A 24,977-nucleotide genomic window follows, 5' to 3' on the forward strand; every position below is an offset into this window, starting at 1 on the left:
ATAAAAAGAGCAAAAGAATATATATATATATATATATATATATATATATATATATATATATATATATATATATAAACAAACTGTCAAAAGTATACTAACCTATTATGGTTAAATTTAATGGTGGTTATTGTTAAAAACTACTTTTAATTCAAAAATCAGATTCTCTATCTCTCTATATATAATAAACAAATTACAATATATTTTTGGTTTAATCTAATGGTCAAAAGTATATTAACCTATTATAGTTAAGTTCAATGGTTTTAAATCAAAGATTAAATTCTCTGTATCTAAAGATTAACGAGATATATGACAGTAATTTAATAAATATTATAATAAAAACCAAATTAATACTATTTTTAAACATAGATCTACCACATGTATAAGCCATATGAGACTTTCCGACCATAAAAGGTACGTAGAGAAAAACAACTTCCATTTGAATGTTTTAGGTATAGTAACAAACTTTTTATGAAAAATACACTTTTAAAATTAAATTTTAAATCATTAATACAAATATATATATATATATATATGAACAAACTATAATATATATTTTATTTAGTTTAATGGTCAAAAGTATATTAACTTATTATAGGTAAGTTTAATGGTGATTTTTGTTAAAAACTATTTTTGATTTAAAAATTAGATTCTCTATATCTATGATTAACTAGATAATACTAATTTATTAAATATTAATCTAATAAAAGCCAAATTAATACTATTTTCAAACATGAATCTACCACATGCATAGGCCATGTGAGACTTTCCAACCATAAAAGCTACGTAAAGTAAAGCAACTTTCATTTGAATGTTTTAGGTATAGTAACAAACTTTCTATGATAAATACACTTGAAATTAAATTTTAAATCATTCAATACAATAAAAAATATATATTGCAGTGCAACTCAGCACTATCTCATATTTTTTTTCCCTTATTAAAAGCAATTTTTTAATTAAAAAAATAACTTAAAAAAAGGTAACAAACATAGACCAGAATCTACTGCAGCACTCAGTTTTATGTTGTAAGTGATCTGAACCATTGTTCTTAGATCGGATGATTAATGTTATAGATTGAGTTTTACATCCTAAGAAAAAACTAATCAATCTCAGCCATCAATTGAGATTGGACGGTCAAAATGCAATAACTGCGTGACGTAATTACAGTATCTAATCGGAATCCAACGAAGCTGGGTCCGGTAGCAGGGTGGCACACCAACATACTTTGAACACTATAAAAATTCATTTTCATTAATTATTTCTTCTCTCTATCTCTCTCCTTGTTTCTCTCTCCCTAAAAACAATGGAGATTCATCGCCGGCCGCCGACCACCACTAACGACGGCGCCGTCGCGACAAAACACCATTCCCGCCGTCTCAAATCACCTTCCCCTACACCATCCCCAAAAGCTTCCGACGCACTCCCTCTCCCTCTCTACCTCACCAACACAATCTTCTTCACCCTCTTTTTCTCCGTCGCGTATTACCTCCTCCACCGGTGGCGCGACAAGATCCGTAGCCACACTCCTCTCCACGTCGTCACTCTCTCCGAAATCACTGCAATTGTTTCCCTCATCGCTTCCTTCATCTACCTCCTAGGTTTCTTCGGCATCGATTTCGTTCAATCCTTCATCTCACGTGCTTCTAACGACGTTTGGGATCTCGACGAAACCGTAGCACAAAACCAATCGAATTTCCCCGTCGCCGGAGCCGTCGCCGGAGCCGTCTCCGAACACTGTGTTCCAAAACTCATCAAACCGGAACCCTCATTATGTTCATCCGAAGATGAAGAAATCATTAATTCCGTTGTGGAAGGAACCACGCCGTCCTACGCGCTTGAATCGCGGCTTGGAGACTGTTTCCGAGCGGCGGCAATTCGTCGCCAGGCTCTACAGAGAACAAGTGGGAGATCCTTAGAGGGTCTACCATTGGAAGGATTTGATTACGAAGCGATATTAGGGCAGTGTTGTGAAATGCCGGTTGGTTTTATTCAGATTCCGGTGGGTGTGGCCGGACCGTTGTTGTTGGATGGATTTGAGCATACAGTTCCAATGGCGACTACGGAAGGGTGTTTAGTTGCTAGTACGAATAGGGGGTGTAAAGCTATATATGCTTCTGGGGGTGCAAATAGTGTTGTTTTGAAAGATGCTATGTCTAGAGCACCTGTTGTTAGGTTTTCAACTGCTAAAAGAGCTGCTCAATTGAAGTTCTTTTTGGAAGATACTCTCAATTTTGAAACCTTGGCTGTTGTTTTCAACAGGTATGGTTCTTTTCCCTTTTTGAATGGTTTTGTTTTTGGGACTTGTTTGGATATACTCCTTAATTAAGTACCTATGATATAGAAGTGTTTTATGTAGCTGTTTCTATAATTAAAGATAAAATATAGTCAAATTATTTTCAAATAAGATTATAAAATTGATTTCTTAAGTTTTCTCAAAGAGTATTACTGGTGTCTGTGTCGTTAAATAAATTCAAATAAGCCAGCTTTTCTCTTCGTGAAGTGAAAGTATTGGTATTTGAAAGGTAGAGCTTTGTTGTGTGTGTTGTACTTTCTGTCATTTTAGTAATTGAATGATGAAAATCTTACACGTGGGTTCAGTTTGGTGGGTTAGTTTCTAAAATAAATATACCAATAATTGAGGTTTTATATTGCTGATGTGTAGCATTAGCGATATATTGCAAAAAATTGTGGTTACATATGCAGCCTTGATTGCAACTGCAACATGGGGACATAAAACATGTGGACACATGAAAGCGTTGTTTTAAATTGTTGTTGTGTCTTGGGATACAAATCCCTTGTTGCCGGAGGGTCCATTTCCCGCGTTGTGATTTATTATGAAGAATCGTTGTCAAATGTGAAGCATCAATTGCAACTGCAATGTGGAGGCATTAAAAACTTTGATGTCATGGCCTAAATTTGCAGACGTTTTTTTTTAAAATGCTACTGACAATAATAGCCATTGATTTGATTATTTACTCATTTGATTTATCTCATTTATATTTTGTTAATTTGTGTTTTTTTTTTATTTCATTTTACAGAGTTGGATGTGGATGTTTTTTTTATAAAAAGTTTGATGTGGACGTTTTTTTTATAAGAAGTTTGATGTTGGATTTTGATGTTCAAATTTATTATTTGTTTTTGAAAATTTGAGTGAAAAAATGAGGGATGCAGAGGACTGGAATTGGAATACGGGTTTATGGGTATTTTTATACCAAAAAAATTATAGTAAGTTTTGGTGTTTGTTTGATATGGTTTCAGGTCGAGTAGATTTGCCAGGCTGCAAGGTATTCATTGTGCTATGGCTGGGAAGAATGTCTATTTGAGATTTACCTGCAGTACGGGTGATGCAATGGGGATGAACATGGTCTCCAAAGGGGTGCAAAATGTTCTTGATTTCCTTCAAAATGATTTCCCTGACATGGATGTTATTGGCATATCTGGTAACTTTCATGGCTTTATGGATGAATTAGATTTCCTTGATCCTTCTTTAGTAAACCTTCATGATGTCATGAAAGTGGTCCACTTATTTTTACTTCTTTCTTTTACGAAAGTGGTCCAATTACATTATCTTATTTCTTTTATTATCATCCTTGACTTTTATCCTGCTTTTAGATTTATGCCATACATTCATTACATTGGTGCTATTTTAAAGTTTCCCTTTGTCAAGTTGAATTCTTATCTGAGCTTGGTTTGGTTGTTCTATCTGCTTTTTGAGAAAAGGGTTATGTGTTTTATTTATGACAAGTTGTGTAGTTATATATACTCAGTTTAATCTTATTTGTAAGAGCATGGTGCAAAAAATTGAATTTGGCACTACTCTCGGGCTCCACCAATTTGCTTTTCTTTCTCAGTTGATCGGATTCCTAATGTGTACCAGCCTTTATTTCTTTCGTCTTACCAAATCCAGTTTGGTTGTTAGGCTTCCAGTTAACTTGCATCTTTTGAATGTGTCACTATCTTAATCTCTCCTTATTTGGTTAGTTGATGTCTATAATCACAGAATGCCAAAAACATTTTGATAGGAACATTGGACCAAAAATGTGATCGTTGTTTGTACTGACTTGATCCTTTAGGAAATTATTGTTCGGACAAGAAACCCGCTGCAGTGAATTGGATTGAGGGACGTGGGAAATCTGTTGTTTGTGAAGCAATTATCAAAGAAGAAGTGGTGAAGAAGGTGTTGAAGACCAATGTGGCTGCCCTAGTGGAGCTCAACATGCTCAAAAACCTTGCTGGTTCTGCTGTTGCTGGCACTCTTGGTGGATATAATGCCCATGCTAGTAACATCGTTTCTGCCATTTTTATCGCCACAGGTCAAGATCCAGCTCAAAACATTGAAAGTTCCCATTGCATAACAATGATGGAAGCTGTAAATGATGGGAGAGACCTCCATATCTCAGTAACAATGCCTTCCATTGAGGTAATTTTACATCCCATTTATGCATAAATTTTATTTTAATTTTAAATTTTCTGATATAATAGCTCTAGGACTAATGTTTTATATGCTTTCTTAACCTCTCAGGTTGGTACAGTAGGGGGTGGGACTCAACTTGCATCTCAATCTGCTTGCTTGAATATTCTTGGTGTGAAGGGTGCAAGCAAGGAGTCACCGGGATCAAACTCGAGACTCTTGGCAACCATTGTTGCCGGATCTGTTTTAGCAGGCGAGCTGTCTCTGATGTCTGCCATTGCTGCAGGGCAACTAGTCAACAGCCACATGAAATACAACAGATCAAGAAAAGATATAACTAAAATATCATCTTGAGGGTGAGGACTTGGTTGTAGTTATTGTTTGTGGAGTCTAAAATAAAAAGCAGTAGGGTCTTTCTGCACAGAAACCGGAATTTAGGGAAGGAAAATAGGAGACATCGGATTTGATTGTTGGGCCCCGTGTCTGACTCTGTGTTGCTATGTGTAGTGTTTCGTTATTTGGACGGAGGGAACTAGAGTTCTACTTGTTTGGTTGTCCTCTCTGGATACTTCCTCTCAGGGGAGCCATTGGTTTGGTTGGGTGGTTTCACAGTCTCCTCCTTAACTGATACATGGACATGTTGTAATATAATTCTTTTCCTGATACATATGTTTAGTATATGTGTCATTGTCTCTGTGATACATTTATTCTATGTAATGGGTGACCATTAGTTAGCCGTGTGGTTTGATGAATTTCTTCTTGTCGTACTTTGTCAACCTAGTAGTACCCATGAAATGAATTTGACCATGTCTTTCCTATGATTTCTCATTCAGTCAGTGTGGATGTTGAAGGGAATATTCTGTTGTCATTTTCATTTAACGTGATGTATTTCATTGGCACACTGCTTCTTCTGTTCAAGCATAAGAATCATTATTTAATCATCCAGAGTCCTCTTGAACTGTGATTAAGATGAATCCACAATATTGAACTTGTGGGTTGCCGTACATTTTGCAGGGTCCCTGCCAACACTTTTGGAGTCTAAACTCAAAAGCCGGGGATCACAGATAAAATGTGAGTTGTTGAGTGTAACAATCAATTAACTTCATGTGACATTTTGCATAAGTTAACTAGCTTAGCAACCAAACCATCTACATCAACAAACTGTGATGAGCTAATTTTTAGAGCATCTACTCTTAAAACAGGTTATTAATACGTACTGGTAAAAGGGGAGTAAGGATCGCTCTATTTCTTAATGGCATATTTTGATAAATTCTGACAATTAAATTTTTATAGACCAGAAAATCTATTGTAATGAAGTCCTCTATTTATTTAAAAAATGGATGATCATTACTTATAAAAGGGGATGGAGTCAAATGAAAGTGGGAGTAGAAGCAAATATTTTAGTTTATTCATATGCCAATAATAAAACCTATTAGAAGCCAATATTCTAGGTTTTTCATATTCAAACAATGAAGGTTGGTTGTTGATTTATACACCACAAGGGCATGCGTTCACTCTCCTTAACGGTGCATGGATCTTTTTGGTGAGGTATTTATAAATACATTTATCAACGTTATTTGAATCTTGATATTCACTCTAATCTTGATTCGTCTCTAAAACTCAACTCATCTAAACTTTTCCATTATAAAAAAATGTTAATAATAAAACCTCCATTTACTTCGGCGTGTGTGACGTTTATATTTTATATAGGAATTTAAGGTAAAAAATTATACTCTAAAAATGATATTTTTCATATTATTTTTATTAAGAATATTATTTCAATATATAATTGATAATGTATTTGGTAAGTATTTAACATTTTCAGGAATATTATTTCCAAAAAAGTTGAGTATATAACAACTTTCTTTGGAGCTTGCCAAACATTATGCCTTAGACCACACTTTTGGATGAAATGCCTTACAAGTCACTATCATTTTACATATAATGCAAAAAATTATCTTTTAAAATCTCACTCCAACACTCCTTTTAGTTTTTGACTTAATTGCTCTTTGGTGTTATGATTAGTATTTTATGTTAGTATGTTATTTGCCATACTATATATGTAAAAGTAAAAATAGAATCCATATGATAAATTGTGTACAGATGTGTTTCTATTTCATTGTCATTAATAAGAGAGTAATATTCACTGCAATTTCTCTATTTTTATTGTCCTCGACTATTTGAGCGATAGTGTGTTTGATGGATGTATCATATATTAATGTTAATGATTATATAAATAATAATTTTTTTATAATATTAATGATTACACAATCTTGTAAAACAACAAAATAACATATTATAAGCTTGTAAAAAAAAGTGTGTTAAAATAAACAAAATATTATAAGAAATTATATTTATCAATATATTTATCTTCTTTAAATGAAAAAAAAAAATAGTAAATACAGCAGGCCAGCAACAGTATTGGGTACAAAATGGGCTTTTGGGCTTAAGGCCCAAAAAAGACAAAAATGAAGCTTCGGTTCAAAATAGACAGATTGTAAAGAAAAAGAATCACTCACTCATTTCACACTGCGAAAGAGAAGGAGCCATAAACTGCTACTTCTAGACCCATTCGAAACTCTTGAAACTTAAACCCTAATAACTCTCTCTCTCTTTTTCTCTTCCTTCTACATCACCGTCTTCAACCATGTCAGCTATGCTGGTACGTTCTCTCTCTCTCTCTCTCTGTGTTCTTCGTTATGTATTTCCCTAACCTAACTAACTAATTATTCAAAAATGTGGTTGAAAACAGCAACCTCAGATCATACTATTGAAGGAAGGTACAGACACATCGCAAGGTAAGCCACAACTTGTTAGCAACATCAATGCCTGCACCGCCGTCGCCGACGTCGTCCGAACCACCTTAGGTCCCCGCGGTATGGACAAACTCATCCACGACGATAAAGGCTCCGTCACCATTTCTAATGACGGCGCCACCATTATGAAACTTCTCGATATCGTTCATCCCGCTGCTAAAATCCTAGTTGATATTGCTAAGTCTCAGGACTCTGAGGTAACTAACTAACTAACAAACAAACTCCGATCTCATCATTTTGCATCAACTGTATTTATAGCGGGACTGTTTTTAATTTATTTATTTATTTATTGGACTCTGTTCAGATCGGTTTTCTGAAACATGATTTTTTATTTTTAGTAATTGTATTTCTTTTAGTTCAGATGCTTGAAATTGTAGAATTAAGGCCTATTTGAATCTTAAGCTTAATAATTAAGCACATTTAGCATAAGAGCTTAGCCATTTATGTAACAAAAAAAACGAAGTTAAACTTATCAGCTATAAGATCTTTTCTTGAGCTAATTAATCTCGGAGAGTTTATGGAAACTAGAAATCTGGACTTGTCATAAGTTGTTTCTATAAGATCTCCCAAATAGCCTCACAAGTGCTAATGCTTGTAGATACTCTCAAATAAGCCAATCTATTTAGGTTCTAAGAGTGTGTTTGTTTGTACATAAATAAACTATAGTATAGTTATTGTTGTTGTGAATGTGAAGGTTGGTGATGGTACCACCACTGTGGTATTGCTTGCGGCTGAGTTTTTAAGAGAAGCAAAGCCTTTCATTGAAGATGGTGTTCATTCTCAAAATTTAATACGGAGCTATAGGACTGCATGCACCTTGGTACGCACTTCTCTCACAACTTTTAGTTATTTTTCATTTTTCTCCCTATTAACTTCTATGAGTGAAGTTATGATTCTGAGTTGTTGCATTTGTTTTTTTTACGTGTATATTGATTTATGCAGGCGATTGAGAAGATTAAAGAGCTAGCTGTTAGCATCGAGGGAAAAAGTCTAGAAGAAAAGAAAAACTTGCTTGGAAAGTGTGCTGCTACAACACTTTCTTCAAAGCTTATAGGTGGAGAAAAGGAGTTCTTTGCATCCATGGTTGTGGATGCTGTAATTGCAATTGGGACTGATGATAGGTTAAACATGATTGGGATAAAGAAGGTAATTATTCTATTGCTTAGTTTACAACCTTGTCTCCACAATCCATATGCTGTATTCTATCATTTGTTTTGGTAATGCATTGTGTTTTTTAATAGAAAAAAATATATTTCGTAAATCAGTGCAAAAAGAGAGGATTAATGTACTTTTTAATAAAACCCACCATAATAGCTCATCAGTATGGTAAGGCTCTCCAATTACTTCGCATAAATGTGTGCTCGCACTTCAGTAATTGAAGTTAGAGTTAGAGATTTCTGTATGTGTGAGTGTACTTATGCAGGTTCAAAGTGTAAGATTATGAAAAGATTTGAATAAATACTTTTATATAATTTGACATTTTGGAGGAAACTATTGATTAGTTACATGGGATTTTAGATCTGTTTGTTAACAACTTCATTAGTTAGTATTAGGTTATCTAGACACTCCTTGAAACAAACATTTGATGGCTTGATAGATATCTAGGGTTTATTGCAATTGATGTCATTTTAACAAATGTAACCCCCATTTGAGGAATTGTAAAGCTTGTGCCATATAATCATCATTTAAATAAATCCTCACTCATTGGGCCAGTATTATACTATTATGTTCTTATTTCCCAATGTTGACAGTCTCTGATCTGAATCAATTTTAGAAACCCTTACTATTTTGGCATGTTTCCTAATTTTTGTCAATAGCAAGAACTTTTGTTTGTCATGTACTGATATATCAATGTTGTTGCTGTTACTTAGTTCTCCCATCACCTAAACAATATACTAAGTTTCAGACTTCAGTGGAATTTTCTTGTCATTTAGATTGCCTTTTATTTCCTCTAAGAGTTGAAAACATTGGCAATCCTTGATATTGTTCACCCCAATTAAGCTTCCTTAGTTTTAATCTTGGTTTAAGATATTTTCTTTTATAGTTAATGTTAAATGTGAGAAGCAATTTCATTTTCTTTAGGTATTTTTTGTGTGCAATGGTGTTAAGAATGGTTTTTTCTTCAGGTTCCTGGTGGTAACATGCGTGACTCATTTCTTGTCAATGGTGTTGCGTTCAAAAAGACATTTTCATATGCTGGATTTGAGCAGCAGCCCAAGAAGTTTCTCGATCCAAAAATACTTTTACTTAATGTTGAATTGGAGCTAAAATCCGAGAAAGAAAATGCTGAAATAAGGTGCTAATATTTACAATTTGTTTGTTTGTTTTGTGTTTGTTGATATTGGGTTTCTATGAAAGGGTTGCTTAGTTATGTGACTTCCTTCGCTTCATTCTTGTGTTCTGTACAGATTATCAGATCCATCACAATATCAATCAATTGTTGATGCAGAATGGAATATTATTTATGACAAACTGGATAAATGTGTCCAAAGTGGTGCTAAAGTTGTTCTTTCACGTTTGGCTATCGGTGATCTCGCTACACAGGTTTTAATTATTATTTTTTGTAGAAACTATTTTATTTCATATTGCCATAAAGCTGTTCATGTTATGTGACCTTTTTAATGAGTTACAACCATTATTTGCTGCATGTTTTCCTGCTCTAAAACTGTTGTGAGGCATTATATCCATTGCCTCATGCAATCTACTTACATGTAGTGCATAACTATGAGCTTCTATTTTTTATTATAAGATAATTTTTGCAATTTTTTTTGGTACTAGCTCTTGTTTTTTAGTTATAACTGTATATTGACATTTACATTGTTAGTGTATATTGACATCCTTATAAACTGTTTGTGAAATGCTAGGAAATAAATATTTTGTTTGACCTCTGAAAAACTTCCATGTATATCGATTAATTTTTATTTTAATAACTTGCCTTTGAAACAGTATTTTGCAGATAGAGACATTTTCTGTGCTGGGCGTGTAGCCGAAGAAGATCTAAAAAGAGTTGCTGCTGCAACTGGGGGAACTGTACAAACATCTGTCAATAACATTATTGATGAGGTTGTGCATTATTTGTGGGGTTCTGCATCGTTTGCTTGTTTTGTAGTTTTATGCGTAGTTACTAAAATTCTTTTTGATTTATTTGCATGAAGGTTCTTGGAACTTGTGAGATTTTTGAGGAAAGGCAAGTAGGAAATGAGAGGTTCAACATATTCAATGGATGTCCATCTGGCCAAACAGCCACCATAGTTCTTCGTGGTGGAGCCGATCAGGTCTGTTAGATGTAGTGCAATAACTGTTCATGTATCTTGTAATTTTGAACACATTTAATAGGCTCTGCCGTAATAGGCATATACTTGATTTTTGGCTATTTTTCACAGTTCATAGAGGAAGCAGAGCGGAGTTTGCATGATGCAATCATGATTGTTAGAAGGGCTTTGAAGAATTCAACTGTAGTTGCCGGTGGAGGTGCTATAGATGTATGTCTTCATCCAAAACTTTATTGTACATCTCATCGCATCGTGATAGTGACTGTTAAATATTGAAGTGTGGTTATTTTTGACAGATGGAAATAAGCCGGTACCTAAGGCAACATGCACGCACAATTGCTGGAAAGTCTCAGCTTTTCATCAACTCCTATGCAAAAGCTCTTGAGGTACGCATTTGAAAATTGAATATGGACTAAAGCGGTATACGGGCAGTATTCTATTATTTTAATAATCATATATAGCTTTGATTGTAATGGAATGCAGCACCTGTTGGACACAAGTGTGAAGTATTTGTTTTTTTTAACAGACTACAGACAAGCAGCATTGTCTCCCTTTGCAAAATTTTTGAAAAAAAAGTAATCTCATTTAAAAGAAATGAGTTTTGTTCTTCCATACCTAACAAACCCAACATCATTCTGGATTACAGGAAGTTTCCTATAGGAGTTTTATCTTAATGATCAGAAACTGTTAATCATATGTTTTCAGTGTTATAGTGCTGTAGCATAGCAGACTTTGAATAAACTTCAATTTTCTGGCATCCACAACATGGCCATTATTGTTTTCAAATAGAGGCTATAGTGCTGTAGCATAGTGAAATTTGAACAAACCCCTATTTTTGTCTGTCATCAGTATTTTCTGTGAACAATCCGCTAACTTCATTACTGCTTTATTATGGAGGAAGAGGGTGGTGGGGGCATAGGATTATTGAATGTTTTTGGTTTGCAAGATATATTTTTTTCACATGTAGATTGGCTCACTAAGTATCTTGTTTAACATGTATACTGCTTAGGATTTGTAAGATATGAGACACAGTGTTTGGGATCTCGTTCATCTGTTCAAAGAGTATAATTGTTTTATTGTATCTTGATGCAGACAAATTTTCTGTTTTAATGCAGGTTATTCCTAGGCAGTTATGTGACAATGCTGGATTTGATGCCACTGATGTGCTGAACAAACTTAGGCAGAAACATGCACTTGCTACTGGTTGGTTGACCTTTGGTTTATGTGCCTAGAAGTAGGGTTAAATTAAATCAAGCCTAGCTGGAGCTTATAAGCTTGGCCTGACCTGTTTTACATGTGAACTGAGCTCAAGCACTCGTGAACAATAAATAACAGTTTATGTATTTACACTGACACTCATACACACTTGCAAAAGGAATCAATTGTCAATTGCATTGTTGATATCCTAAAAATCGACATTCTTTTCAATTCTTTATTATTATATCCATGTCCACTACACCACATTCATAATATTTTTTATAAAATATTAATTGAATGAAATATCTCACTTATAGGTTGAGTTCATCAGTCATAGTAAATTTAATTAAAAGTACTGTTTCACTAAATTATGCCTGCTTTTGAGTTGAACATTAAACTCTTGGGTTTAGTTCAATTAATTAATGTTGGTTAGACTGTTTTTATTTCCTCTTAACATTTCTTCACTTCATCAGTTTAGACAATTTATTCATGGGCATACTTTTAATAACAATAATAACCATGCCAAGTTTTTACATAGTTATGCCCAATTAGATTACAAACAATTAACTTCACTCAAACCTCCACTCAGAAGAAAACCATATTTTGTTGTAACCACAATGCAATTAGGATTAGTTTGTGCTATCATATGTAACAATAATATTGTTATACTGTCCTTTGCACGTAAGGTTGCTTCAAGTATATAGATGGAAAATTTTCTCTAATTGGTAGATGATCTGGACTTGAATTCATGTGTATCTGTGTGTTGAGGTTTACCTGACATTGTCAGAGTTCTTCGGATGGGTTACTAGTTAAAAATCTTATTATTTACTGCTTGCTGAAGGTGAGGGGGCACCATTTGGGGTGGACATAGCCACTGGTGGAATTGCGGATTCATTTGCCAACTTTGTCTGGGAGCCTGCAGTTGTGAAGGTACTTGTCCACATTTATATCCATGATTTTGTATTCTGATTTTACTGTATGTGCATGGTTTCTAAGTAAGTTTGTAAATTTGCAGATCAATGCTATAAATGCTGCCACAGAGGCAGCTTGCCTTGTCTTAAGCGTGGATGAAACAGTTAAAAATCCCAAGGTAAATATCTGTTCTATCATTTGTATGTTTACTGAAGACTGCTTTTGTTTAGGAAATCATTTCATGTTGACTTGCTCAATTTGAAAGTATTAACAATCAATCCGTGCACAATAAGCCGATGCTCTGGATTAGATAATGAAGGTAGCATGGTTGTGTTCACGGATATTAATCTCTTTAGGTCCGCATGTCTGCTTTCTCTGATCCTTGATTTGAATTGAGGGCCTGGTTAAGACCTACATTTTAAAAGAAAAAAAAAAGGAATTAATGATCTATGGTATATCAAAATTTCATTTTAATTGATATATATTTGTTTTGTTTATTAAATAAATGGATCTAGTCTGAGAGTGCACAAGGAGAGGCTGCTGCAAGTGCAATGGGAGGCAGAGGTCGTGGAGGTGGTTTCCGTGGTCGTGGACGAGGAATGCGTAGGTGATGAGAAATGTGCTCTAGTTGGTTAGCATTTTTCTCATGCGTTGAATGTCTAATATGCACAAGGCCACTGCATGTATGTTTCTGCTATTGATTGGTGTTGCTAGAAGCATACCATATTTATCGACTTACAGATGATGATATGAAATGGTATAATATGGGGATTGTGGGAGCATCATCTGGTCAATTTAGGATTTGATAGTTGCAATTTTCAGGCCTTGTCTTTTTGAAATGTGGTCATTTTATACGTTGGAGGGGTCAAGTTTATTAGATGGCTGTTGTTGGGGACTGATATTTTGTGTGAAATTTTGCTTCACTTTGTTCAAACACTACTTAACTCTTTTTACTACCAAGTATTTATGTGCATGTGATTTTTTTATCTGTAGCTTTACGTTGCAATCTGTGGAAAGATCCTTTAGAACATTGCACACAAATTGCAGAAACTAATTTATGGGAAAATAATCCATCACGTTACCGTCAAATTAAACCACTATTATTTGGTTAATCGATCTATAGATAGTTTATGAAAGTGCTTCGTCCTCTCATGGTAAGCTCCCCATCGTTGGTAGTTAGAGAGTGCTAGCAACTGTGTATGACATTCTTTTCAACACGCATTAATTCGATGAAGTTGTTAGCTTCAATTAGACTTTGTTCTTGCAAAGCTTCATGATTGCATTAACAGCAAATAAGAATAATTGTGTAGAAACGGAAATAAACATTTCAAGGGTTGAAAATGTTTTAAAACTCAACCTTTCATCTTTTGTTCTTGTATATAAAATATATAAAATTATAGCTTTTAATTTATATAAAATTATCATACTTGCGAATTTTGATAGAATTTGCATGAATGTGTTTATAATATCATAAAAAGTTCTCTCATAAAATATAACTAAAAATTTAATTTTTAGATTCATATTTTTGTCAATTTTACTTTTTTTTTTACATTTTTTAAATCTTTATATTGTATTGATCTCAAGTTAAAAACTCTGAATTTTTGTGGATGATTTTTTATTAAATTCTAATCATACTTGCGAAAAATTATTTAAAAATTTTGAAGTTTAAATGATCGAATATGATTTATTTTTAGTGATTAAAACTGTTTCAAAGGCAATTAAACATGATTTGAAGTTTTAGTTAGTGACTAAAATTGTTTGAAATTGAAAAGTTGAAATGTTAATAGCCAATCTTAATAGCCAAACAATTTTAATAGCCAAATAGTGGGGTAGTGTTGGTGATCGTGCCGTGGATGGTTTGTTATTTGTTAAGGGTTCAAAAAAAAGTAAGGGAACACACAGTTGACTGAGTTTGTTATTGGGACTGTTGAATGGCTCAAATATGTCCCCTTTCTCTAAGATTGTTTATATATATATACGGATAATTAATGGACAAAATCTCTATAGGCTGGTGACTAGCTTATCAAAGTAAGAAGAAAACAATTTGTAGATATACATATTATTAACTATTGATAGAAGAAGCTTTACAAACAATTACACAATCGTTTTTTTTTTCACAAGATAAACTCAAATCAGCATTTTTTTTTAAAAACCCCTTTAGTATCAAGAGTAACTTTAATAACATCAAACACAATCAATGCAAGATGAAGATTCATAAGAAACAATAATCCACATTATGATAATTGAGAAACTATTACAAATATCTAATAAAAACAACTTCAATAACATGGAAATAAACTTCATAGGAAAAACATCCAAAGACATTTAAATTCATATCTTATAAAATACGAATAATAATTAACTAAAAATTCATTATGCTACAATTCTAAATCTCAGAAGCCTGTGATCACAGAGTGGTTGGTGACCTTAATCATATCAGCAGCACAGCCTTCTACAGGAATGGGGGCAATATCACCCACCGACGTGGATACCTCGGTCTCCCTTCCTTTCCATCAAATAACTGCAGGTAAATCAAAGACAAGATGGAAGATACACATTAAAATATGCAAAGAGACCAAAAGATTAACAGTATTGGTTCAATTTATACTATTTGTCATTTAATATGGTTTCAATTCATCCTATACAAATGTCAGTGTTGCAGTAGAAAGAAGTAACATCATGTGAATTGAATAATCAAGTTACCTACAAAACTTTCAAAATTTACAGGCTAATTTACTTCTGGTGTTTCCTATTTTCATTTCCACTTATAAAATAAACATTAGAGAAGACATTATAAAATTTTAAAATATATTGAAAACTTTTGAAAATTCTGGAAAATTTCAAAACATTGTTTCCTGTGTTTTCAAAAATGCATTCTCTCGTTAGCTTTCATCTTCTTTCTATCACAATTAAAATGTCATTCCAGCCACTCACATATAAAATAAAAATTGGAATTTTTGTCAGAAAGTGATGAACCCTAAAAGCAAACAGTTTTAGCCATATCATATGCACACTTAAAACTACTTTCTAATATTTTTATAAAGTATCCTTTGAAAGAAAGCTTTCATGTGGACCGTAAATATCTTCACTCATGCCAATATATTTTTATATAAGATAGAGACACTCTATACTGAATTAGTGAACTGAAAAAGAAAAGGTAAGAAGACAGACCTTCTTCAAGCGCCTGTGCTTTGCAAGAGCCCAGTTGGTCATGATAAAAGTAGCAACCGCGAGAAATAAATAACCGGCAATGGTTTGCGTTGCAATGTTGAAGCCCAACCACTGGTAGATTTCTGTTGTATAATTTGCACAAGTAACGATATTGAAGAGAAAGCCACGTGGGATTTGATACCCACCTTCTCCAGCTGGTCCGCGAAGATTCCTCAGTATAATATGGCAATAGAAGTTTGAAACTTGACAAAGTATCCCAAACCCGAACCCGATCTTCATTTGAAGGTCACTTACTGGGGTATATAATGGATGGTTCACATAATAAGCAATATAAGAACCAAAGCACCAGTAATAAGCACAGTTGCGGAAGACGTTGGAAAGGGGCGAGGTTGCATGGCTGAAGCGATGCACAAAAAATGTTTCCAGAATTCGTTTGGCGTAATGGAAACACCAATAGTACAAGGCATATGTCTGCACCGGTTGGATGACACGTTCACCTTTGTAGCCAAAATACTGGTAGACAGGTAAGTAATAGAAGACTGGATAGAGAAGCAAAGGTCCCAAGTACTCGAAGAAGAAAAGCGTACGGTAAGAAACTTGTGGACCTAAATCCTTGAATACTAAGGTTAAGGTTTCTGAATTTCCACTCGTGTAGTCATTTAGACTCTTTTTGTAATTAAGAACAACAGGTCTTTCCTTTGATCCTGGTTGGACAGGAAGTGTCAAACGCTGCCTTGATGGATGCTTTTTGACTGTTGAAGCGAAACATACGAATCATGTTAATGAGCCATGAAATCCAAGACAGACATACATACACAGACAAGCATTTATTTTTGTTTCTTTTGAGAGAACCATTAAGATGGAATAAGAAAGCCATAAAATAATATGAACTGGATGCAATGAATTGAACTAGTATAGTCATCGAATACCACACCATTACAAATAAGAATACAACCTTTGTTTGAAAATTTAGATACTGATACAGTATGGTATGGCATGACACGTATAAAAATTGTATGTATTGTTTCATCCAACATTAGAAATCACGTGAAAGTATATAAGAAATAACAGATGGGCCATTCCATGATTGAAGGAAAAGGCGTAGAAATGAGTTTGTTTGGTAAGTAATTACAACTGCAATACAAACTAATTTATCAAGAATCAAGTATTTGTTACAATATTAGTATCGGACATGTATCGGTCACTGGTAGAACAGGCTGCTATAATCATTAAACAGAACAGTAGAATAAATATTTTTTACAAACTAAATAGTAAGGATGGAAAAAACCAATGAACCTACTACAAGGCTGCTATCAGTTATCACCATAACATAAGTTCAAAATACATCACAGAAATAACTAAAACAATATATAGAAACATCTCAGACCCATCAAGACATAAGCCTGAGACCAACTTGATTTTGTCATTTTTCTGAACAGATATTATCATATTACTAAAAAAATGTAATTTATTTATGTATACATAAAAGTTTTGTCACTTACTTCGCTTGTAAATTGCCTCCTGCAGATCTGCTACAGTAGCCTGTGACAAAGAAACAATTATATAAGCCATAAATCATTACTTTAGAAAACAAATCACTCATTTCCCAATTGAAAGGCTACACAAAAAGAGGAAATTCCAAATTCTATAAATAAAATCTCATTCCTGTTTAGCAACCTAAGAAATAAAATTACCCTTTTGTGACTTTTATGACAATAGCAAACACAACAAAATATGCACACAGAAAAGGCTAAGAAATTTGAAAAAGACATACAGAATCACTGAGCTGAATGCCACCTTTAACAATCTCTCTTCCACTCCTAGAAACCAAAGTGAGCTTCATCTTTGAAATCCAAACAGTGTCAGCAACACACTTTACAAATCACTAAATGATTATATTCAAGATCCAATCCAATAGAAGTAGAACCTAAAATCCAAAAAACAAAAAAATCACAAAAACAGATTCAATCAAACCCATATACATCAGCAGCAAAAAAAAATGCAAGGAGTGTGATTTTCATATAAAGCTATCAAATTTACAATTATGCAATAAAACCATAAAAAAAAAAATCACACATTTAAATTCTCAAAAACTACGACAGAGTAATCAAATCTTCGAAGAATCATGGCAAGTTCGAAGCTTTTGTAAAGAAGTAATAATGGGTAAGAATGAAAAAGTAAAAGATACAAACTTTAATGAAGAAAATTGGATTTCGATTATAACAAAGAATGTGGGTCATCACCAAAGAGGGTATTCAAACGTACCCAGAAAAAATTTGGTACCAAAAACAATATATGAAGTTAGTTAAGAAGACTCAATTGAACAATAAGAAGCAAAAAAGGGATTTACAATTGCAATTACCTGAATTGTAGGAAGAGTGTGTGTTTTGATAGTTCCTCACAAAATGGAGGTTTAATAATTTGGAGAGAAAAATGAAATATTTAAGATGGGAAGGATAAAATAATGTGAGGTGTGGTTAGTAATACTAGATGAGGCCAAAGCATATGTATGCATTAATGGGATATAGTTAGGGTAGGACAACTAACCATTTAGGCTGGTCATTTATTTCAACTATATCATTCAAATTTCAACACAAAAATAAATTCAACACATATCATATGTTTACTATTGATAAAAAAAAAAAAAGAGCCCATAATTTTTTAATTAGCTAAAGAAAATATTAAAACCAATTCATATTACATGGTGTATTGAGGAATTGTAAAAACAAAATTTTTTATGCAAGCAATAAAATATAGAGTCACCACAAACGGACTCAAACGCCACAAAAGTTAGGCCTCTTGAAACAAAAATTATAATATAGTCCAAATGATTTAAACACCAAGAATTGAAATCGTAAGTTAAATTACCTTTGAATTAACAAACTCGTGAAAGAGTTGCACATTATTAAACAAAAGTGATGTATCAAACTCGACTTGATAAAAAATAATTGAATTATACAGTTTTTTTATAGATCTAATACAAACTATTCAAATAGCTTTAAATGTTGAGCGAACTCTTTTGTGGTGTGTACTTAACATTCATAAATGATAAACATGCGACTCTATATCATTAGATAAAGCACATTAGACTCTCAACCATTGTCAAATTGTCATTCATATAGATCTAATGTTTCGACTCAAAAAGAACAAATGTTAAAGTTGATTCTTCTTCTTCACAATGTGTGACACATTATTATGACCACCATGAAGCACACTCCGAAAAATTAAATTATCCTTTGTTGGAAGATGATTCAAGAAAAGTTTTTACATAACAGACACTCTTCAACTGAGTCACCTTATTCCACACCAAAGAATAGGAAGGAGATGCATTTGATAACAAGTTATATGGATCTTTAACAGTGTAAAGTTCATTCTGACCAAACTAGTAAAGCCATCTATTTGAAATGCATCTTTAACTGTGCACTATGTTATCAAAGTTTTCTTCCATTCAAACAAGTTATGTATCCACTCCCAACTAAAACTCACACCCCCTCACCCCATTGCACCATATCCACCGCCTTATATATATATATATATATATATATATTGTCAATATAAAAAGTTTATGTAGTATCGATAAATCACAACCGTTAAATCATTAAAATTGTTTGACTTTTATCAAAATTATCTCTAAAATCATTTTTATGAATGGTAGTGATGTAGTGCCAATATAAAAAATTTTACAATAACAATGCATGATAATTGAACTCTAATACTTTTATTTAGTGTAGATAAATTATAAAATCTCATAAACTTGTCCATAACAAACCTCTTTTAACCCACATATCCAACCAAAATAATGTATGATTTAATAAAAAAGGTATTATTTTATATAATCTAATAAATTATTATCCAAAATTTTAAAACTATAAATATTAATTTAAAATTTAAAACTAAATTAATTTTTAGTAAATACAACTTTTTATTTACATATAATATATATTATATCTTTATTTTTCTTATCTAACAAATAAAATAAAATAATTATTTTTTCAATAAATAAAATCAAATTATTTGGTTACTTGTGATTTTAAAAAGTTTGAAATTTTTTATTTAGTAGTTGTAATCAATTTTTTAAATATAAAATTATTTTATTATATGTTTTGTATTTTTTAATTTATATAATATTTTAAAAAACTATTGTAAGATAATTTTTTTTGAATAATATTTTACAATAATAATTTTGTTATTTAAATAAAATATTTTATATTATGTTATGATATTGTATATACTAAATATATGATATATATTATCTTATTTATTATCGGGTAGACATCAAACATTCGACGACGTGATAATATTTATTTCATCGTAATCTCGTTATATCTTAATTCTACTTTGTATCATGTCCATGTGAAATATGTGTATCAAACTAGATTGCATCACTTGCTTAATTTGCCTAGAAGTAGAAGTTGTTGGTTGATCAAATAGCAATGCATTTATTACCTAACTATGACCTACTTTATGCTTGATTAGATTATGGTCCGTGAAATGCGAATTATTAATTTATTTAATAAATTTTACGAGTAATATTTTATATATTATAAATATATTTATCTTAAAATATTATTCTATTGATTTATAATAATTAAATATGATTAAGAAAATTAAAATGAGATTAAATCATATTTATTACAATTATTTAATTTAGTTTTTTAAATTTTTTTGTTAAATTTGTATGATAATTTATAATATTAGATGATTGTCTTTATTTTTATACTTTGATTGTCATTTTGTTTTTCAGCACATAACAGTACTTATATTTATTTGATGAAATAAAATGTAAAATACAAATAAACAAAATAAGATGTAAAAAGTTAAAAATATAATTTAATATTTAATATTTTTTTTATTTTAAAAAATGTTAATATTGAACTATATTGTAGCACAGTCTGAAGTTTGTAATTTATTTTATTAAATATTTATATATACTTTAAATATAGTTTTAGGTATTTAAAATTTGGTTTAAATATATCTTTAGTCCTTACAATTATACCATTTTTCTATTTTGGTATTCATAAGTTTTTTTATTTAGTTGACATCCCTGCAAATATAATTTTATCTCAAAATAGTCTTTGAGTTCAATTTTTGTTACAAAAACTATAACATCATCAGTATGTTTTAGTCCCACCAACACCAAGTGCTTGTAAGAATGCTAACATAAACTACGTTGTCCTGAATCTACCAACCACCTCATGCATATTACTAAGACTCCTCCTCCTTCAACACAACAACAACAACAATCCCGTCACCCAAAAACTCTAATGAGGCAAAACCAACTCTCTTCCTCTATTGATTATCTCACTAGAGGTAATTTTTGCTTATTGATCTGTCTTCTGTTACTAATTGTACAATATTATTCTGAAATTTCAAAATTAACCATTTTATTGTTTGATTTTGAGAAAATTTAGCTATTGTGTTGGCTTTATTAAGTTGATATCGAATAAAATGCATGACCAATTACTCTTTGAGTGTTGTTTGTTAAATGAAGCATTCCTTTGTTTTTAATCACTCCACCTAAATTTAATGTTATGTTGTTGGTGGTGGAAACTTCATTCAATCCATCTAAGAAAAATGTTGTGGTGGTGGAAACTTTTATAAATCCAGCAAAAAAAAGTCTTCTTGTTAAGATTTGGGGGTGATGGAATTGTTGTTGTTGTGTTGAAGGAGAAGGAGTCTCAATATCTACGTGGAGTGTGGGGTGGTTGGTGAGTTCACGTCAGTGTAATTTTTGTTACGCATTCTCATAAATACTTGGCAGGACCAATACATATTGACGACGTTGGAGTTTTTGTAAGAGAAATTGGGCTAAATACTATATTTGCAGGGATGTAAACCAAACAAAACACTTATAGGACCAAAATAAATAAATAAAATATTGTAATTGCAAAGACCAGAGACATATGCATACCTTAAAGGTTTTAACTAATTGTCTTTGCAGTACTTTATTTTTCATTTTTTTTTAACATTCAAATTTTCATTATAATAAGGAATTTTTAAAACAAAAAATAGCATTCAGTTATAAATAAATAATGTTGAAAGTTGAGTGTTAACATATTATTTTCAGAATACATGTCCCGTAAACTTTTGTTCATTATTTTTTAAATAATTTTTAATATATTCATATTTTATGATTATTTTAAATAAATTTGTGTATTTTAATAATTGAAAGTAATTTTTTTAATAATTTTTAATATATTCATATTTTATGATAATTTTTAATAAATTTATGTATTTTCTTTCAAATATAATATATATTTTAATTTTATAAAATAATAATATTATAATTATTTATTATGATTATTAATTTATTTGCAAAATTCATTTGATATTTTTATTAAAAATATTGGGAATGAAAAAATTAGTCGTAAAATAATGAATATGAAATGTTATGACTTATTTGGTTTCTTAAAGAATGTTATTATGAGTAAAACATTTATAACTTATTCCTATGGTATCTTGAAATTTTGAGATACAAAAGTGTATATAAATTAATGTCCTTAAAGGTATATAGATCTTCATTATATATGAATTAATTTAGTTTCGATGTGTTTGAATCTATTAAGAAATAGTAATAGTTTGCAAACAAAAATGTGTAACTAATTTTTTTTTTAAAGCTAACTATTATTGTTATATAAGAGAACTAATGAGAAAAACTTACATACAATAAGTGAATGGACATAAGTGAGATGATCATATTGTTGACAATCAATATTGTTCGATTAATTAAGTTTTATAAGTATAATATAATAATAGTTGTGGCAAATTCATATATAATTTATAAAAATTGTTAAACATAAAGTTGAAATATGTCACATTTTTCATAGGAAAAAAAAGTTTATTACAATAACACTCATATATAATGCATATGGTTGAGTGACATGAACAATTGTCGAATTAGAAAATATTGATTGGTTTAAATTACATTGTGAAACCGAATTCAATTTCAAAAGTCATTGTGCTTGAAATTATTGTGATACACAAAAAAATTGAAAATAACAAAGTAGTTGTCTATTACTTAATTATGAATGTAATGGTTTGTTTGTGTAAAGTTGGAAGTCTACCTAAAAAATAAAATAATATTCTCCATTCGACTATTATCCTCTTATTCACGTAAGTTGGAAGTCTACCTAAAAAATAAAATAATATTCTTTATTCGACTCTAATTTTGTATTCATATGTTTGTCTTTAACTATGCATTACAATTTGATTTGAGGAGGAGGGGATTTATCAGGTCACACTCTGTTTTATAGCCGCGATTGTCGACTAAAATGACAATGACTTTGCCTAACGACACAAATTTAAAATATAGTCTAGATTGCAAGTAGATCCTAATTTGTTGATTGCCACGACCAATTTATACTGATTTATTAGCGCTATCATGTTTAGATAATACATATGGTTGAATGGTTAGGTTTTATTTATTTATTGAATTGAATGAATAGTTGAATTTTTAACGTATAGAATCATTACTCACCAAGTGGAATAATTGTGCATGAATGCGAAAGGAGAATTGATAGTATGAAATATTACTCAAAAATGTAATTGATTGACATAATTTAAATGTAATGAGAAATGCCTAATCATGTTATAAAAAAAATATTATAAAAAAATACATAATAAGAAGAAGGAGTGAGGGAAAGTGAATCATTATTGACCACTAAGTGGAATAATTGTGCAAAAGATGATTGATAACGTAAAATACTACTATAATTGATTGATATAAAAAAGTAATGAGAAATGCATAATAATGTTATAAAAAAAATATATAATAAGAAGAAATAGAGAAATGTAATTGATTGTCATAATTTAAATATAATGAGAAATGTAATTGATTGACATAATTTAAATGTAATGAGAAATGCCTAATCATGTTATAAAAAAATATTATAAAAAAATACATAATAAGAAGAAGGAGAGAGGGAAAGTGAATCATTATTGATCACTAAGTAGAATAATTGTGCAAAAGATGATTGATAACGTAAAATACTAATATAATTGATTGACATAAAAAAGTAATGAGAAATGCATAATAATATTATAAAAAAATGTATAATAAGAAGAAATAGAGAAATGTAATTGATTGACATAATTTAAATGTAATGAGAAATATAATTGATTGACATAATTTAAATGTAATGAGAAATGCCTAATCATATTATACAAAAAAATTATAAAAAAATACATAAGAAGAAGGAGAGAGGAAAAGTGAATCATTATTGATCACTAAGTGGAATAATTGTATAAAAGATGATTGATAACGTAAAATACTAATATAATTGATTGACATAAAAAAATAATGAGAAATGCATAATAATATTATAAAAAAAATGTATAATAAGAAGAAATAGAGAAATGTAATTGATTGACATAATTTAAATGTAATGAGAAATATAATTGATTGACATAATTTAAATGTAATGAGAAATGCCTAATCATATTATAAAAAAAATATTATAAAAAAATACATAATAAGAAGAAGGAGAGAGGAAAAGTGAATCATTATTGATCACTAAGTGGAATAATTGTGCAAAAGATGATTGATAACGTAAAATACTAATATAATTGATTGACATAAAAAAGTAATAAAAAATGCATAATAATATTATTAAAAAAATGTATAATAAGAAGAAATAGAGAGCAAAGAAGTCATTCTAGTGTGACACCTAAGAATATTTATAATGTGGCAAAAATAAAAAACATGTGGCGAGTGCTAAGACAACAAAATAAATTTAGATATTTATTTTAATAAATTATAAATAGATTTACTAGTAGTGTCTCATTTAATACCGTCTAAAATTATATATAAATGATTTAAATATAATTTTGTATTTATTACAAGTGTATTAAAAATTGTGTATTTAAATTTTGATGTGTTCAAATTTTCTTTTTTCAAAATAAAATTATAATTTTTATTTATTATTAATCTTAGAACACTAGTATGACAAATTATATATATTAATCTTATTTTGAGTCACAGACTTGAAGCTTCGGCCACTTAGTTGTTAACTCAATAAATCTCGTAGATTCTCTCATGAATAATTTTGATATGAAAGAGTAAAGTGATCTCATCTTCTTTTTTAAAATAATCGTGTTTCTTTACCTCTTTAAATAATAAAAGATCGCACTTTATTTTATAATATAGTTTACACATGAAATGATTCATTCTTCCAATAACTACACGCCTTGTATTAGAAACAC

At 30.9% G+C, this 24,977-nt stretch overlaps 3 protein-coding genes and 1 non-coding gene across 5 annotated transcripts; 3 read left to right on the forward strand and 1 right to left on the reverse strand.

Moving 5' to 3' along the window:
- The first annotated feature begins 1,257 nt into the window (after positions 1–1,257).
- Positions 1,258–5,349, forward strand: LOC101507469 (3-hydroxy-3-methylglutaryl-coenzyme A reductase 1). The gene is made up of 4 exons (XM_004491106.4): positions 1,258–2,256; positions 3,256–3,437; positions 4,071–4,417; positions 4,520–5,349. Exons 1-4 carry the CDS (start codon positions 1,301–1,303, stop codon positions 4,760–4,762), a joined length of 1,728 nt encoding a protein of 575 aa, XP_004491163.1. The 5' UTR covers positions 1,258–1,300; the 3' UTR covers positions 4,763–5,349.
- A 1,568-nt stretch (positions 5,350–6,917) lies between these two features.
- On the forward strand, positions 6,918–13,597 carry LOC101507778 (T-complex protein 1 subunit eta). Its single transcript, XM_004491107.4, has 14 exons — positions 6,918–7,070; positions 7,161–7,421; positions 7,919–8,044; positions 8,167–8,370; positions 9,351–9,520; positions 9,633–9,768; positions 10,171–10,287; positions 10,380–10,499; positions 10,608–10,706; positions 10,793–10,882; positions 11,612–11,699; positions 12,535–12,623; positions 12,709–12,783; positions 13,121–13,597. The coding sequence occupies exons 1-14, from the start codon at positions 7,056–7,058 to the stop codon at positions 13,214–13,216; spliced, it is 1,686 nt and encodes a 561-aa protein (XP_004491164.1). The 5' UTR covers positions 6,918–7,055; the 3' UTR covers positions 13,217–13,597.
- Positions 12,917–13,024, forward strand: LOC113785604 (small nucleolar RNA snoR100). The gene has a single exon (XR_003471729.1). It is a non-coding gene; the product is annotated as a small nucleolar RNA snoR100 (small nucleolar RNA).
- Positions 13,598–14,779: 1,182 nt separating the features above from the next.
- Positions 14,780–18,167, reverse strand: LOC101508101 (very-long-chain enoyl-CoA reductase-like). 2 transcript variants are annotated; one of them, NM_001278955.1, is given in 7 exon segments: positions 14,780–15,126; positions 15,777–16,071; positions 16,073–16,083; positions 16,086–16,528; positions 17,279–17,318; positions 17,551–17,703; positions 18,139–18,167. In NM_001278955.1, coding segments are annotated over 6 exon segments (927 nt in total). In that variant the 5' UTR covers positions 17,620–17,703; positions 18,139–18,167; the 3' UTR covers positions 14,780–15,057.
- Positions 18,168–24,977: the final 6,810 nt, after the last annotated feature.

This window comes from Cicer arietinum, chromosome 2 (genome assembly GCF_000331145.2).
Source record: "Cicer arietinum cultivar CDC Frontier isolate Library 1 chromosome 2, Cicar.CDCFrontier_v2.0, whole genome shotgun sequence".
Taxonomy (NCBI): Eukaryota; Viridiplantae; Streptophyta; class Magnoliopsida; order Fabales; family Fabaceae; genus Cicer; species Cicer arietinum.